At 34.7% G+C, this 15618-nt stretch overlaps 1 protein-coding gene across 1 annotated transcript in view; it reads right to left on the bottom strand.

The window, feature by feature from the left end:
* Positions 1–15618, bottom strand: part of LOC148949418 (nuclear exosome regulator NRDE2) — a 48108-nt gene that overhangs the window by 13735 nt on the left and 18755 nt on the right. Inside the window, exons 3-7 of the mRNA XM_089092967.1 lie at positions 14781–14918; positions 10144–10883; positions 8946–9194; positions 2562–2743; positions 1–314 (exon numbers count right to left, since the gene is read on the bottom strand). The exon at positions 1–314 is cut by the window's left edge and continues 552 nt beyond it. Of these exons, the coding sequence (XP_088949093.1) occupies positions 1–314; positions 2562–2743; positions 8946–9194; positions 10144–10883; positions 14781–14918 (1623 nt within the window). The remainder of the gene's footprint in view (positions 315–2561; positions 2744–8945; positions 9195–10143; positions 10884–14780; positions 14919–15618) is intronic.

The following is a 15618-nucleotide window of genomic DNA, read 5'->3' as shown; positions in this document are numbered from 1 at the left end:
TTCATATATTTTAGTTTCACAGCCTCAAAATCCATCCAAAAATTCAGGATCTGAACTTGACTAGAAGTACCTAAATAAGGCAAACACTGCGTAACAATATTGTGAATAAATCGAAGTAATTCAGAATCCGAACTAGAAAGTAACAGTTTAGAGTATGAAGACTGTATCTCAAAAGTCTTTGGGATTTGTGTATGGAATATTATCTCTAATAGATCAGAAGAACAAATATTAAGAATGTCATTTTGGGTGTCGAAACAACCAAGAAGCCGTAGATAATCAATAACTAATGATGTAGCCGTCTCTTGATCAGACACCTAAAAGAAAAGTCAGTTTGACAGCCTCTGAAGTTGAACGTCAAAAAATATATAAATGGCTACAACCTCATGAATGGTAGGATATGAAGTATTGACACATAAATGAACATTGTCCGATGAAATTTTTCACAAAAATGCTATACCATGGAAGTTCTATGTGTGTGGGTTTCTTTTTTTCTTGTTTTTGCGTTTACTTGCTTCATGGTAGACTATATGGAAACAACCGAATATTTGCCTACGCCAAACTCTTGGTTTGAATAGAATACACAACATATGTGTTTGAAAAGATATTAATTCCCGACTAAGTCAATCTAGTTCTGTAGTAAGGCATGTGCATGCCATTGCAGTTGAATTAACTTGTAATCTCAGGTCGGTAATTATTGAAACCTACATGACGAGGCCACTACTAGTAGCGGAAAAAAAATTTGATATCATTTTTAGTTCAGAACATTAAGTTACACCAAGAAAAGAATAACAACTTCTAATAGATGGAACACTCTGTTTATTGTAAAAAACAGATTTAAAAATTCATCAAATATTTTTGGAAAAAAGTATACGAAAACTATTGTTAAAAATGACCATTCGTATTTTACAAATACTAACGAATACTTGAAATTAGCGAAAGAAGTTATATAGAATTATAATACAAATCAAACAATTTAAGCTACTATAAAAGTGACCTCATCTCTATCCCCTCCCCCACCACCCCCAAAATCAAGCAAAAGCGAGGAGTCCAAAATCCAAGTATTACAAGATTCTCAGTGAAAATAAAACTACAAATTACACGGAAAAACTGGACAGGTTTTTTTTTTTCAATTGGCAGAGTGTATATGATTGGGTACATTGGTATCGCTTAAAATAATGGTAATTGGTTAGTATGATATTTTTGAAAAGTCTAACAGTTTTTTCAAAAAAACTATGTACTTTTGAAACCAGTAAAAAAAGCCTTATTAAAGCAAAATTTTATTATTATTTTTGATCCAAGTAAGAAGTTCATATTTTTTGCTTAGTGAAATTTGAAGAAAAAAAAACATGCTCCCATTTGATACCAAATTCAAATATCTTTTGTATTTTTCAGGCCAGTGACAGGTATAACGTCCAGGAATTATGCCATTACACAAAACCATGATTTTAAGAAAGAACCTACATCTCTAGAATTATACTGCGAATATACCACACAACCAATTTTTGAAAAGCCGTTAAATGCAGTATTAAAACACGAAATAAAAATACTGTTTCTATTAGACAGTAACAGGAGGATGGTGCAACACTTGATCCAAACTTTTATTCAGGTTTATAATGCTGAACCCTCAATTGACTGTTTAATAAAAAAATAACGCTATTATAATTTTTGTATCACTAAAAATAAATCAACACCGGTATCCTGAAAAATAATGTTTGAGAATACATAAATAGACATACACAGAGTATTATATGGGCATTGTTAAAGAACAGTTCATAATAAAAAGACTTACTTTTTAACATAATTTTTGGCTGTGGCCCCAACTACTTGAAATGCAATGAAATGCAGCTAGTCATAAAAATTAGATAAATAACACTGGTACGGGTAGTGACACTGTCCTCATTAATCCATTAATCCTCCATTAACGTTATTTTCTCATAAGATAAGGAGCAATTAAATGCCTTATAACTAACTACCAATAGCAAAGGTGGTGGTAGCTCTTATAACCTGCAGCACTTTCAAAACAAAGGTGTGCAGGTTCATTCAGAGTCAACCAAGGTAGTATCATTAAAACTAAGAAAGGAATAAGCTTTAAATAGGTTATTAAACAGTGAATTCATCCTCGATTTTATTCCCTTTTAAGCATCCCCTACAGTGTAGCATAACTACTGATTCCCGAAATGAGAGACAAATGAAAAGTTTCTGAGAAGAGTAATATTCTCAATTTAAAAGTCTTCAGTGTCAAACTCACATCACAAATATCGTCGAAAAAAATTAATTAAAAAATTATGAGTCGGATATCACTAAACCCCAAATAAACGTAATGACAGGTGTATAATCTTGGAATAAACAAATTTTCACAAGCCATTTCAAAAGCCAATGAAACTAAAAGTTACCATTTTATCAAAAACCCTAGCATGTCTAATTTTTCTCCTCTTCTGTTCAAATCAAAGCCAGTTAACAAAAAATACCTCGCGAGATTCGAGCTCAAGTCAATTGGTTTTCCAATTGGGAACATAAACTAGAAACCTCTTACAAGCTTTACATGAAAAGTAATTACTTACTGGAAATAAAAAAGGTTTTAGTTCATCTAATGTGACGTATCGGTCTTTATCATCAGCTTCATCTTCTTCCTCCGTAGGCGTCCAAGGTATCCATTGTTTTTCCTCGCGATAAGTTTCAAGTTTTGGCCATTTCTTTTCTTTTCTGTCGTTAGATTTCAGAAAAAACGACTCCATTTCTAATTCTAAATAAAAAGAAAAGAAACTTCTAGAATATTTTACCAATCTTGGGCGGCAATCTAACTTATTATTATAGGTTATTATTAATTTTTTAACCCTTCCAGTCTTCCAATTAAAGTAAGGGTTAGTTTGACTTTTATTACATCACAGGTCACTGATTATTGAAAATTCGATACTATAGGCAAAAAAGAAAAACATGAAGGAAGAATGAAGCTCCAACAATCCTATTCAAGGACTGTTGCCACTCCGCCTTCCCAATTATCAACTTACGTGCAAATCAGCTTATGTTCTGTGAAAATTTTATCTACTGGTAATTTAAAAAGGAGTTTATATGTAGTTGGGAGGTTGGGAGAACCAGTGTCAATACTGATACTACGACGGAACGCAGAGTGACATAACCTAAAGCTGCTGAGATTGACCTTAGAGTGACTAAAAATATTAATGTAAGTGAGAACATAATACAGTTATGTTTGACTATTTCGAGGTTGTGTTCTTGCATCACATCAAAATTCTTCCGATTTTTTCCATATACTCCGGTTATTTAACTCTTTTTCTGGGGGAGTTGACGAACTCACTTCCCCCCCCCCCGAATTTATTTATGCATATGAGAATCACGTTATATTCACATTTCCAAAAGAAAGAATTTCAACGTCAACTTTAAAAGAATTAGGAAAACAAGATTAAAGTAAGTTTAAAGTTAAGTATTATTCTACTTTCTTTAATAGTTCAGAATTTCCAAAGGTTTGAACTAGGTAATAAATGTTACCTTACAAAAAAAAAAAAAATAGAAAATACAAGGCTAAATATCAAATTAGACTAAAATCTTTACAGAGATTACAAATATATATATATATATATATATATATATATATATATATATATATATATATATATATATATATATATATATATATACATATATATATATATATATATACATATATATATATTGGCTTGAAACAACAATTATTACCGAAATCCAAAAGTGAATACTTGACATTACGATAATTTAGACAGAGTTGAGCTGAGTTCACAAAGAAAATGTAATTAACTCAAAGTACGACTACGTAATAGTCATGCCAACAGTTAAAGTAATAAATAAACTGGCACAACAAACGGGAAGAAGATGCAATTTTTTTTTTTTTTTAATCTGGAGCAATCTCTCAATTTCAATACCAATTTAGAATTGCCTATAAATTTAAAAAAGGCAAACAGAATTCAAACTCCCAAGAAATTTCGGGATACAATTTATATGCAATTAGAGGCATCAATGTTTTCTTTCTTTTAACATATTCGATTCAAATATACAGAAAATCGATGGGCTAAATAAAACATCATTTCAACCTGTACATAATTTTTTCTATTTAGTGAAAGCAAAAACCAAACATCAATCGCTTCATTCATACTTATTTTTTTTTAACAAGCACTGCTATGTTGTTAGGTCCAGATACTTAGCTTGTTAAGTGCCTGGCACAGGCCCTTTGAGGGGTACTAAGCCACCTTTTTTTGCTTTCAGTTGACGTCATTGTTCATTGTAATTTCTGTTAGTTTTAGGTTTCATTTCTTCATTAATAGTAATTACTATTAGCTCTTTTATAGTTTAAGAAAGCAGTTTTAAACTTATTTTTAGATTCAAATTCATTATCTTGATGGAGAAAAACACTTTTTTCATTCAATCTTACGAAATTGTTTCAAACTTAACTTAATTTTTACTCTTGAAACACAAATTTGTTTTTTCATCTGAAACCAAAAATATCTTTATGCACAGACTGAGAAAAATCACCACAGGAATAGGCATCATTGACGAGTCCCTTCTTGAAGCCTATTGCTGACTTTAGGTAGGAGCAAGGGGCAAGATAAGTCTGGAAATTTCCGAGGCAGCGGTGGAGTTATAGGAAGCGAAGCTTGACCCTCCGTCCCTAGGTAGCATAGGAAATCCGTGACAGCACCTCAACGTGGTGAAGGAGAGTAAACATCGCTATGCTTCCCGTTAAGCAAGATGATGGCTAACGCGCTGCAGGGTGACCTTGAGTGCCATTCCTCGAGGAAAGTATAGCCTAGTAAACGACTCACCATTTGCACTGGGTTCTGACTAATGGATAATTCTTCTGAGTTTGGTCTGTTTTGGTGGGTGTTCTTGGGCTGACTTTAGGTAGGAGCAAGGGGCAAGATAAGTCTGGAAATTTCTGAGGCAGCGGTGGAGTTCTAGGAAGCGAAGCTTGACCCTCCGTCCCTAGGTAGCATAGGATATCCGTGAGAGAACCTCAACGGGGTGGAGGAGAGTAAACCTCGCTATGCTTCCCGTTGAGCAAGATGATGGCTAACGCGCTGCAGGGTGACCTTGAGTGCCATTCCTCGAGGAAAGTATAGCCTAGTAAACGACTCAGCATTTGCACTGGGTTCTGACTAATGGATAATTCTTCTGAGTTTGGTCTGTTTTGGTGGGTGTTTTCTGGCTGAAAAATCTCTTCCTAGTTAATTTACCTGCTATGGGTCACATCCCCATAGTAGTATAATATTTGTAGGCATGAATATATAATGAGTCGGAGGCAATAGGCTTGAGATTGTCTGTGCATAATTTCTACTCTTGTTGATGTAAGAGCATCAACAAGTGCTGAAAACCATGTTGTGACCAACACGGGCCCAGGATTGCGTAAAACCTCCATTCAACTGAAGATCCCAGGAACTTCTTCGTGTTCGGGTCTAAGCCGGCTTAAGCGCTTCTGTGTAGACTTGAGAAGATGTATTAGTCCCCGTCCTGCACTGGTTCTGGGATCAATGCTTTTCCTGAGGCCGCAATAATTTCAACGATTAAAAGAATATGAAAATTCCAACTCGGAATATTACAACGTTAAAAAATCACAATCGTATCGACATTTTGACTGAAGAATTCAGGCGCTTCGAACTGGACCTATTAGGTAAATAATTTCTGAGACCACACTGGCTAATCATGACAAAACAAAAAATCACAAAAAAGAGAGAAACGAACCGAGGACAATAACAGCCAGTAAAAAACAGAAAATTATGCGGTAAAGGTAACTTACCAACTCAAGGGTGGGATACACAGACAGGGAGAAGGGCTCATGTAGAACCGACTGAAGGAGATACTAGTAACTCAGACGAATTTTACTTACAGTTACAGGAGCAAACAGACAGGGTCCCAGGTAGAAATATGGTAGTCTTATAAGAGGATGTTGACACCCTCGCCGGCAGAAATAGGGGTAGATGGTATCGTAGCCTAGGTAAATTTGGTGTAGCAAAAGAAATCAGTAATTGCTGTCATTGATGTTCAAAGTAAAGATCACCATCTTGTAGTGTCTAGGGTTAATATAAAGCTAAAATTTAAGAAGGGTGACTGCTTTCCGAGAAACTATGACGTTGGTAGACTCCAGGATGATAATTTGAGAGAAACTTTCCAGAAACATTTGATTACTAACCTGGAGAGTTTAAAATTTGATACTACAGAAGATAGATGGAATAATTTTAGGAAAATATTTGTGCAAGTCGCTGATGGTGTCTTAGAGAAGAAATTTAGGAACGCAGCAAGCAATATTAATGAAAATGCTTTATTTTAATAGAGAGGAGGAGGGGTTGTACAAGAACTATATGAGTGATAGGTCATACGAAAATAAGAGGCATGTAAAGAAAGTGGAGAAAGCATTAAAATAAGAACTAAGGAGGTGTGAAGTGGAGGCAATGGATAAAATTGCCGAAGGTCTGGAAGATACAGCTTGACGGCATAATAATAAATATTGTAGAAGCATGTTAATAAATTGAAAGAGAGTAGTCACCTGGACTTGGTCCCAGTTAAAGATAGGAACGGGGCCACAGTTAGTGATCAGGAAAACGTTGAAGAGAGAAGGGCAGAACATTTTGTGAATGTGCTAAACCGTGATAGAGTTACAGGAAAAGATATAGAAGGGAATGAAAATGTATGTGATATCTTGGATGTGAAGGGAGATTCATTTTTTGAGGATAAATTAGTGACAGTACTAAAAGGATTAAAAAATAATAAGGCCCCAAGTGCTGATAGTGTGGTAAATGCGTTTCTTAAATATAGTGGTTGTGAGGTTAGAAATAAGTTACTGAAGATTATGAATATGATTTTTGAAAAAGGGGAAGTACATAGCGATTTTAGGAAAACCCTACTTAGATTCATGTATAAGAAAGGTGATAAGAGTGAGTGTGGTAATTATAGAGACATATTTTTTAGACTTGGAGGTGCTGTAGACGACGTTTTAAAAGAAGAACAGTGCGACTTTATGAAGGGAAGAGAATGTTTTGACCAAATGTTCACTTTTAGATTAATAATTGAAGAGTGCCTGAGTCATCAAACACCTTTAGTCCTCAGTTTTATAGATTATGAACAAGTGCTTGAAACAGCTGATAGAAGAGCTTTAGCGAAGGCCTTATCCTTGTGTGGTATACCAGAAAAATACACTAGAGTGATTAGTACTATGTACGAGAATAACACAGTTGCAGTTAAGGTAGGAAATGAGGTTAGTAGTTGGTTTCGTATTAAACCAGAAGTTAAGCAGGGTATTTTGATGAACTTTGTATTAAGGAGCACAGCAAAGGCAATGGGAGAAGACGGATTTAAGAGGAAGTAAAACTTTCCTGTACTTGGATTATTCTGATGATTTAAGCAAAGTGTGAGCGAAACCAATTACCTTTTAAGAGGTTTCGCAGGTTCAGGGTGCTGGAATACGCTTTAAGATTAATAAAAAAAAAAAAAAAAAAAAAAAGCCGCTAAGGCTAGGAATAAGTCAAGATGAAAAGGTGACGCTTGGTGACGAAAAGATTGATCAAGTGGACAGTTTCACTTACCTAAGTAGCATTATTAGTACAGACGGTGGGTACAGTGAAGATTTTATAAGTAGAATAGCCTAGGCCTAGGATGTTTTTCAAAGTTGTAAAAAGTTTGGAAGAAAAGGAAGATAAGTCTGCAGACCAAGTTTAGAATATTGGAAGCCACAGTGATGACAGTGGTCAAGTATGGTTATGAAGCACGGGGGCTAAGAAAAACAGAGGGAGATGTGTTAGATGTTTTCCAAACAAATTGCCTACAGATTGTCTCAGATACCCGACTGCCTGACCGTATTTCAAACAGTAGGCTGTACAAAAAGTATGATTCAATTCTGCTTTTTAGGATTATAGTGAGAAAGGTGGAGATGGCTAGGACACGTTCTGCGGTTGAGGGATGACAGATTCCCAAAGATTGTCCTTTTCACCCAACCGTCTAGGGCTAAACGGAAGGCAGGTTGTCCTTGGTTGGGGTAGGAGGATGTCGCAAGGAAAGATTTAAGGAAAACGAGAACTTCCTGAGAGGGTTTAAAGAGGGATGCTTTGAATAGATTACGATGGAGAAGGAGCGTACGTAGCTGTGTTGGTCTCAGTCGGCTGGGTACTGCGGTGAGTTGTTAGTAGTAGTAGTAGTATACTGAGGGATATAGTAGGATCCTACTGAAGGTAACAACTCTCTTTATCAATTGCTGATGTTAGGTTAGTTACGGTTGAGATGAGCCTAAAGATATTGAAACAAAATAGTATCGTTTTAAGAGTATTAGGGTATTTTATTTGAATAACTTTTGTTTTCCTTAAGTATGACGTACATATGAAGACAAAATCACAGAAATAGTACATTTAGCATGTGGACATAAGTACTAGGAGTAATATACTTTGTTTCACAGAAAAGATACATGAATTATTGGGCCAGTTTTCCTTTCAATGACAGATTATCATATCTCTCAATGTTAAATGGACTGCATAAAGAGACTCTGAGAACTACTTAACACTGGTTCTTTTTATGTTTCCAAGAAACAAAGAGAGTGGGAGGATTGCACTTCCTTAAGAAGTATCTGACAAATCGCAAACAAAATTGAGACGAAGCAAACATCCATAAATAAATATCTGCGAGCAAAATGGGTGGCTAGCCTAGGGTTTTCTCGAAAGAGGATCTGTCCATAGGATGAGAAACGATCAATTATCCCGTACTGAACCTCTGCATAGGGTTTGATAATGCTTTAAGGGCATGGGGCCATTATATTACATCACATATTAAACTCGAGATTTTAGGTAAAGCTAGCAAATCCAATTTAGCTAACTGAAGCCAACTCAAACAGTAAGATCCTACAAATCATAATTTTTAACCTAGGTTCCATATGATTGATATTAGAGCACAATTAATTATAAATCAACATGTCTCACCTTGCGAGAATCTCCTAGTCATGCTGTTGTCTCTATCTATAGAGCACCAGGATGTAGAACCTTCTTCGCCGAGTCTTGGCGCATGGCTATCCCAGAATCTATCAGCCATTTGGAGAAGAACATCAAAACGATTCTTTTTCAATTCATCTAGTGTACGAATTGCCAATTCAAGTTGTATTTGATAGAGGGCAACTGCTTTTTCAGTGTAACCGGTCGATTTAAGAAACATAAAAAAACGAAAGAATATACCTATATAACAAAAAAGTATAAAAATCATAAAAGCAAAATACTGATCGACTAGGCTACCACATATAAACATAAGTTTTAAATGACAAATGGCTAAATAGCAGAAAAAAACAGTTAAAATAATTAAGACTTGTTGAATTTCCCAGAGAAAAAAAAACTTTTAAACTAACAAAACAGACATTCAGTCAAGACCAACCGACATAAGTTTCCGAGAAAACGCCAATCAAGAAAACGCTGAAAAGTTGATCATGACACTGAAAAATAAATTAAATTTCCATTCAATATCAAAAATTTACCAAGAGTAACAGTGCATAGGGGAGAAGGCTTTGGGCTCATACTTCCGACTAAATATCAAAATATTTATTATTTCTCCCATTATTCTCTTTTTCATATAATTCGCCTTTTTTGGACCTCTTCTCCAAATCAATTCTTGCCTACGTAGTTAGGGGTAATGAACAGCTTTTTAATGATTTTTTTCATAGGCTATAACTAATTTCTCAATATACAAGACAGTTTACCATATATGCACCTTCTGAATATTTGTTCATTATATTCAGTTTTCTGTTTCAGTCAATTCCAGCAAAATACATTTTTTCCTGATGTCTGTCAAAAGAAAATACGGAATGCTAATCAATAACATTCCTTATGGTTAGCTTGAATAACCAAGGTTTCATACCCACAGTTCCATCAGATACCTGAAGATTTTATATTACATGCAGCAGTAAGAAGCTAATATTTTACTGTCTCAAGAAGAATTGACATCACAAATTATAGGCAAAGCTCTCGCCGATTATGAACAATGTGAACAATCTGTTTTTGTAATAGTCTTGAAGATGCGATAAAGCATTAATTAGTTGTTTTTTCTTTGGATAGCCTGATCATATCAACAGGACTTGATTACCATTTTTTTTTTTTTTTACTTAGTAACATACAGAATTTAATGGAAACCAACCTCTCAGGTCATTTTCGATACTCTTCTTCCTTCCTTGAAATGTCTGTTGCAAGTTTTTTAGCTTTAGAATGCATCTCTGATATCCTCCAAGCACATCACCAACTTTAAAATCACCAAAATGCTCCATAAAGCTTAGGTAAGCATTCCAAATCTCAACATTGGAAGGGTGAAGCTTTAATACTTCGAGCCATTCCCTTCTTAAATCATCATGGCTCCATAGAACTTCACCAACTTCAAGCCTTTTCAGTTGCAATTCAACTTTCAATGGAAGTTCTTTAATGGCCCTTTCAAGAATGGACAGCTTCTTCTCACAAAGCACAGCAGGGTTTATTTTCTTTTTTCCTAAATTTGTCTCGAACACCACTGCTTGGTCCTGCAAATCGACAAAAGCCAGCCACAGGTCTACATTCTTGGGGTCTTTTGACAATTTTTTATTAAACTCTCGAACTTGCTCCCTTGTCTGAGTTTCATCGTTTGGGAGGCTTACACTGGCTTTAGCTGAAAATCCAGCACCTTCAACATACGCAACTGTAGCAGGGTCATATATATCTAACATACGAAGGACGTTGTCTCTATTAATTACACTATCAATAGAGTTACGTGACTTATCACTAGGGCCAGTTTTCCTTCCTTTGATATCAGATTTCTCAGATATTTGGAAATAACGACAGGAACCTTTGAGAGATGCTTTGTAGCAGCTAGAGTCACCTCCAAGTGCGTTGTAAGAAGCTAACTTAAACCTAAAAAATAAAAAAAAGTTATGCTTAAAAAAAGATTCTAACTCATTTACAGGTAGTTCTAAATCAAAATGCAGAATCTTTCATACAAAAAATAGAGAGAAAAAGATAGTAGAGAAGAGAGAAAGTCAGAAAGAGGGAGGTCTGGAGGGAGGGAGGTAGAAAAGATGAGGAGGCAGGGTGGAGGGATATGGGAGGAAAAGGTGGAGAGAGAGAGAGATAGAGAGAGAGTGAATATAGCTCATTAGATCTAGCATTGAATGAAAGCGTAAAGATTCATTAAAGAATAAAAATTTTGTTTAAAAGATAAAAGACAACCCGGCTAAATTATAAGATCATATTTCTGTGTTTTTTTTTTTTTTTTTTTTTTTTGTTTTTTTTTTTTTTGGCTCGTGTAAAATCAGAAGGTGTAAGATCGGAAGGTGTAAGTGGATGCTAAATTTTGACTTGGGGAAGAGGGCAAAACTAATCAAAAGGCATTATGGATAGCCAGGTTATCAAAATACCATATCTATAATGTTTCGGGAACGACTTAGGACAGGAGCCGATACTTTCAGGTAGTGTAAGAGAAGAAAATAGGAGGGACCTCAAACTTTGTGGCGGTGGAGGCAGCTAAAAACGTTGTCTCTGATCGACTAAAAGGCTTTTCAACGATAAGGCTACACTTAAATTACTTAAAGTTTCGCGTTGGAACTTTCAGAGATGGTTACGGGGCCAAGAGGACCTTAGGCAATGACTTGGGGGAGAAGCTATAGGAAAGGGCCAAAAACTTTTCTTCTTCGACCCACCAAAACGCTTTTGCATATAAATCTGAAGTATTATATGATTTTATTTCCAGTCAGTTTGTGTTTTAATATGGCTCTTGACTTTCCCTTGAAAAACTTCTTTTTTGCAAAGTTATTTTTAATTTGTTCTGTGTAGCACAACTGAGACCAGAATTATTCACCTCAAGTTTCAAGTTTTGAGATATACGGAAGAACTGGGATAGTCTGGCTTAAGGTGAATCAGTTTCAGATTTACTGCAAAAGAATCTATAAATACTACTGTATTGAGTCACGTAAAAATTTTGGTGATTCAAAAACTCATTGTATTTTAATTAAAAGTGACAAATTCCAAATGAATATTTTATTACACTAAGTACGGTAGACTATCAATGAATAACTATTTTCGAAAATTTACATGCTTAAATTGTTGACCTATCGAAAAGCTTTTAAAAGGAAAAAGTAACAGCAAATTAGAAAATTGTTTTTTTGTTCCTTTTAAAAGTAAGATCAACAAGTGAAAAAAAATACATTTTCATAGATTTTTTTAAATTAAAGAGTAAACAATTATCGAAGAAGCTTATAAAAAATACGGCCCATAGCTCAAAAGCGTCTTAAAAAAGTTGGTCCCATTCATTACCTGAAATATTAATCTTCGTACTAAACATACTAATAGTCAATATAACCATCCCACAATAGACATAAAGTTTCATCATATTTGGAATGTTTTTGGAAATTCACAATAACCGTTGTTTTCATCGATTGAAATTAGTTAACTTAAAATCAGACATTGATGACATGCCAGATCTAAAAATATGTCACAGACTTGGATCTTTGAATTATTGAACAGGCTTTTATACAAGATAATATCTATGTGTGAGGCATTTACTGATTTGAATTCGAATCTTCTTCTTTTTTTACTTAAAATTAAAGCCAAATTACGTCTTGGTTTTAGATACATTTGTGAAAAAAAAAATGGCTATTCAAAGATTGAGTTTGACACGCCTACTAAAACACGGTTGTAGCAGATATTGAACATCAGAATAGGGAGTACCACTTTTAATAGGGGACTTGAAAACCTCCTGGGAATTTGGGATCCTTAATGATATTTATAGATCTGTCCAGCGACACGAACATCTTAATTAGCTAACTTGACAGATGCTTTTAGAGGAATTGAACTTTTAGGTAGGAAAATTATGTTAGGATAGATCAATGGAATAAATAGCAAAAACAAGCAAGAACCTTGCTTCTATTAGTTTTCCTATCTGTTAGGAAAAACCGACAAGACTATGAGAGAAAGAGATAGAGGGAGAAAGGAGGAGAGAAAGGAGTAAGAGAGAAAGGAGGAAGAGAGAGAGAGAGGGAGAGAGAGAGGGGAGAAAAGAAAGAGAGAGGGAGAAAGAGTGAGAGCGACAGAGAGGGGAGGTGAGGAGGGAGATATAGGGGAGGAGGTAGAGTGAAGAGGAGAGAGAGGGCAGAGGGAGACAGAGAGAGCGAAATACTCCTGAAAGTTTGAGCAATTTTTAATTGTTCGATGTCCTAAACAAACAACAAAAACTGCTCAAAATATATTTTGTTTTCAGTAAAGTGGAAACTCTAGCCTTTAGGGGTTTAAGAGTGTGGCAATCACGCTAACATTTGAAGTTAATTCTGTTGGTTTTAAGTTAAACCTGACTATTCATTTTTATTTAGCTTCATTTATTCCTTCATAGGAAAATCTGTTATTTTTAAGTTTGGCTTGATTACTCATTTAAATTTTTGCCCAGTTTAGGTTTCATTCATCTTATTAACATTACTCCTGTTTGTTTCCGCTTTGACTTTTTATATGACTATTTCTGCTTCTCTTAGGTTTCAATATCGCTCTTTACTTCCCTTTGGCAAATTGTTTCTTGGAAAATATTATTTATTAATTTCCGTTTGTTTTCTAATGTATATATTGATTCAACTCAGTTCATTTTTTTCCACTGAATGTGCAGTTTAAATCGTCAAATTCGGTGATTATCTTTGGACCGCTCGATTAGTGCAACCTTTTTCGTTAAGAGGATTGAAATAAAGTTTGATCATTATTATAATTTCTGTTCGTGTTATCATATATTCATTCACAGTTAATTCTGTACTCATAGTTGCTTCTGTTCGTTTAAAGTTTGACTTGATCATTCATTTTAATTTCTGTTTTCTTAAGGTTTTAATATTGCCCTTTACATTTCTCTGAAATGTTTCACTTCACGTTTTTTAAAATAAATTTTAATAAAAGGGAAAACATCAATACGAAGCACTTTTGAGCTCTTTTGATTAAAAAAGGCAATAGAAAAAATAGTTCGTTAAAAAATCTTTTTGAACAGTCCTAGGCCAGTTTCCTGATAACATTCCAAATAAAAGAAGACGTATCAGAGGACTTTCCAAGAAGTAAAATGTCTGAAACTGCCCAGAAGTTGTTTTACTTCTCAAGTGAGGGAGAGGTGCTTCTTCTGCACAATATTAGAGGACCACTACTTCTTCCCCTTAGTTCAGATATGGTACAGAAGTGGCAATTTTATCAGACAGCATTCTTATACTCTCCTTTCCTGTCTAGGTTTCAGCAGGCACGTGAACAGGCTTTTTTTTCCTTTTGAAGGCAGTATTCACTTTAAAAAGGACAGAGGTTGCGTTATAAGGATAATCAGATTCTTTTAGTACACGCAACTTCTTTCAGGGAATATGCCATGGCTTCTATGACACTCAAGAGCGTCAGCCAACAACACACTCTAGGCAGTTTTCAGCGAGTAAAACTCACAGACTTAGATATCTCTCTCAATTACCTTTTATCTTTCCCTCTCTTTAATGTTGATCTTCTTCTTACTTTTTCAATCCCTCTCCGTTTTCCATCTCTATTTCTCTCTCTTTTTCTTAAATATGTAGTTTTTTTTCATGCGGGAATACAATCAATTCTAACAGAGAAAGTTAATTAATATCATGATGATCTTAAATTCATGATGATGAAGATGATGGTTTTAAGATCATAGTGTTTATGCCTTCTTAAATTCTCCGCGTTTTCAGAAACCGCTGTATTTACTCCAGTTATATGGCAAAAGGTGTTCTCATAGATTCGTAAAACCTGGGCTTAAGTAACCTATATGTTTCTATGGCTTTATCAACTTACTTGGGAGTTATTTTCTTAGGAGGCTTGTCAAATGTTAAATTTTTTTCTGGTGTGGTATCCAATCTAAAAGCTTCTTCAGGGGATAATCCAGTCCCATCAATGAATACGAGCTTCTTATTATATTTCCCAAAAATCTCACTAGAAAGAAAGAAAATATAAGGAAACACGAGATTGGCAAACTAAAGCTTTAACGCTAGAAATCCACACTTATTGCATACATTGACACAATTACAAAGATGCCTCGACGATACGTTACGAGAGTCAATAAACTATGAAAATACGATATGGTATCTACCCAGCTTTTAAAATTTTCATTGGATTTTTTCCCCCTGTATTAAACGTTTACTTGTGATTTTTATCTGAGACTAAACTGGTATCAACAGTCATCCTGAGCTATATGACCATAGAACATGACAGTTCTATCATAACTTTCCTTTGCCTAATAATAGTTTTGACCGAGCAAATGACATAAAAACAAATTTAATTTTTGCTTAAAGTCACCCACACTTTAAATAATATTTTATAGCAAAATTTGCATCATTAAATAAAACAAATGCTTTTAACAAAATTGCTTAGTAAAAAATTTCATAAAGAAATGTCTTAGTAAAAAAAAAAGCATAAAGAAATGTACTGTAGCAGCAGATAGAATTTGTCTTGTTGAACACTGGCCATGCGAGCAATCTGGCTTTTAAATCCTTTTTAAGTTCTTGTGGGTTGGGTACTTCCAGCAAAATTATGTCTGATAGGTTGAAACAATCAAACACTAAGGGAGATAAACCGTCTGTAATCATGGGTGGATCTTCGCTTTTCCAAAATCAAAAGGGTTTAAAGAATGAAG

Source organism: Artemia sp. Qi Xiang Cuo, chromosome 8 (assembly GCF_049724085.1).
Source record: "Artemia sp. Qi Xiang Cuo chromosome 8, ASM4972408v1, whole genome shotgun sequence".
NCBI classification, from domain to species: domain Eukaryota; kingdom Metazoa; phylum Arthropoda; class Branchiopoda; order Anostraca; family Artemiidae; genus Artemia; species Artemia sp. Qi Xiang Cuo.
The sequence above is the reverse complement of the archived record's forward strand: the minus strand, read 5'-3'. Positions and strand labels throughout refer to the sequence as shown.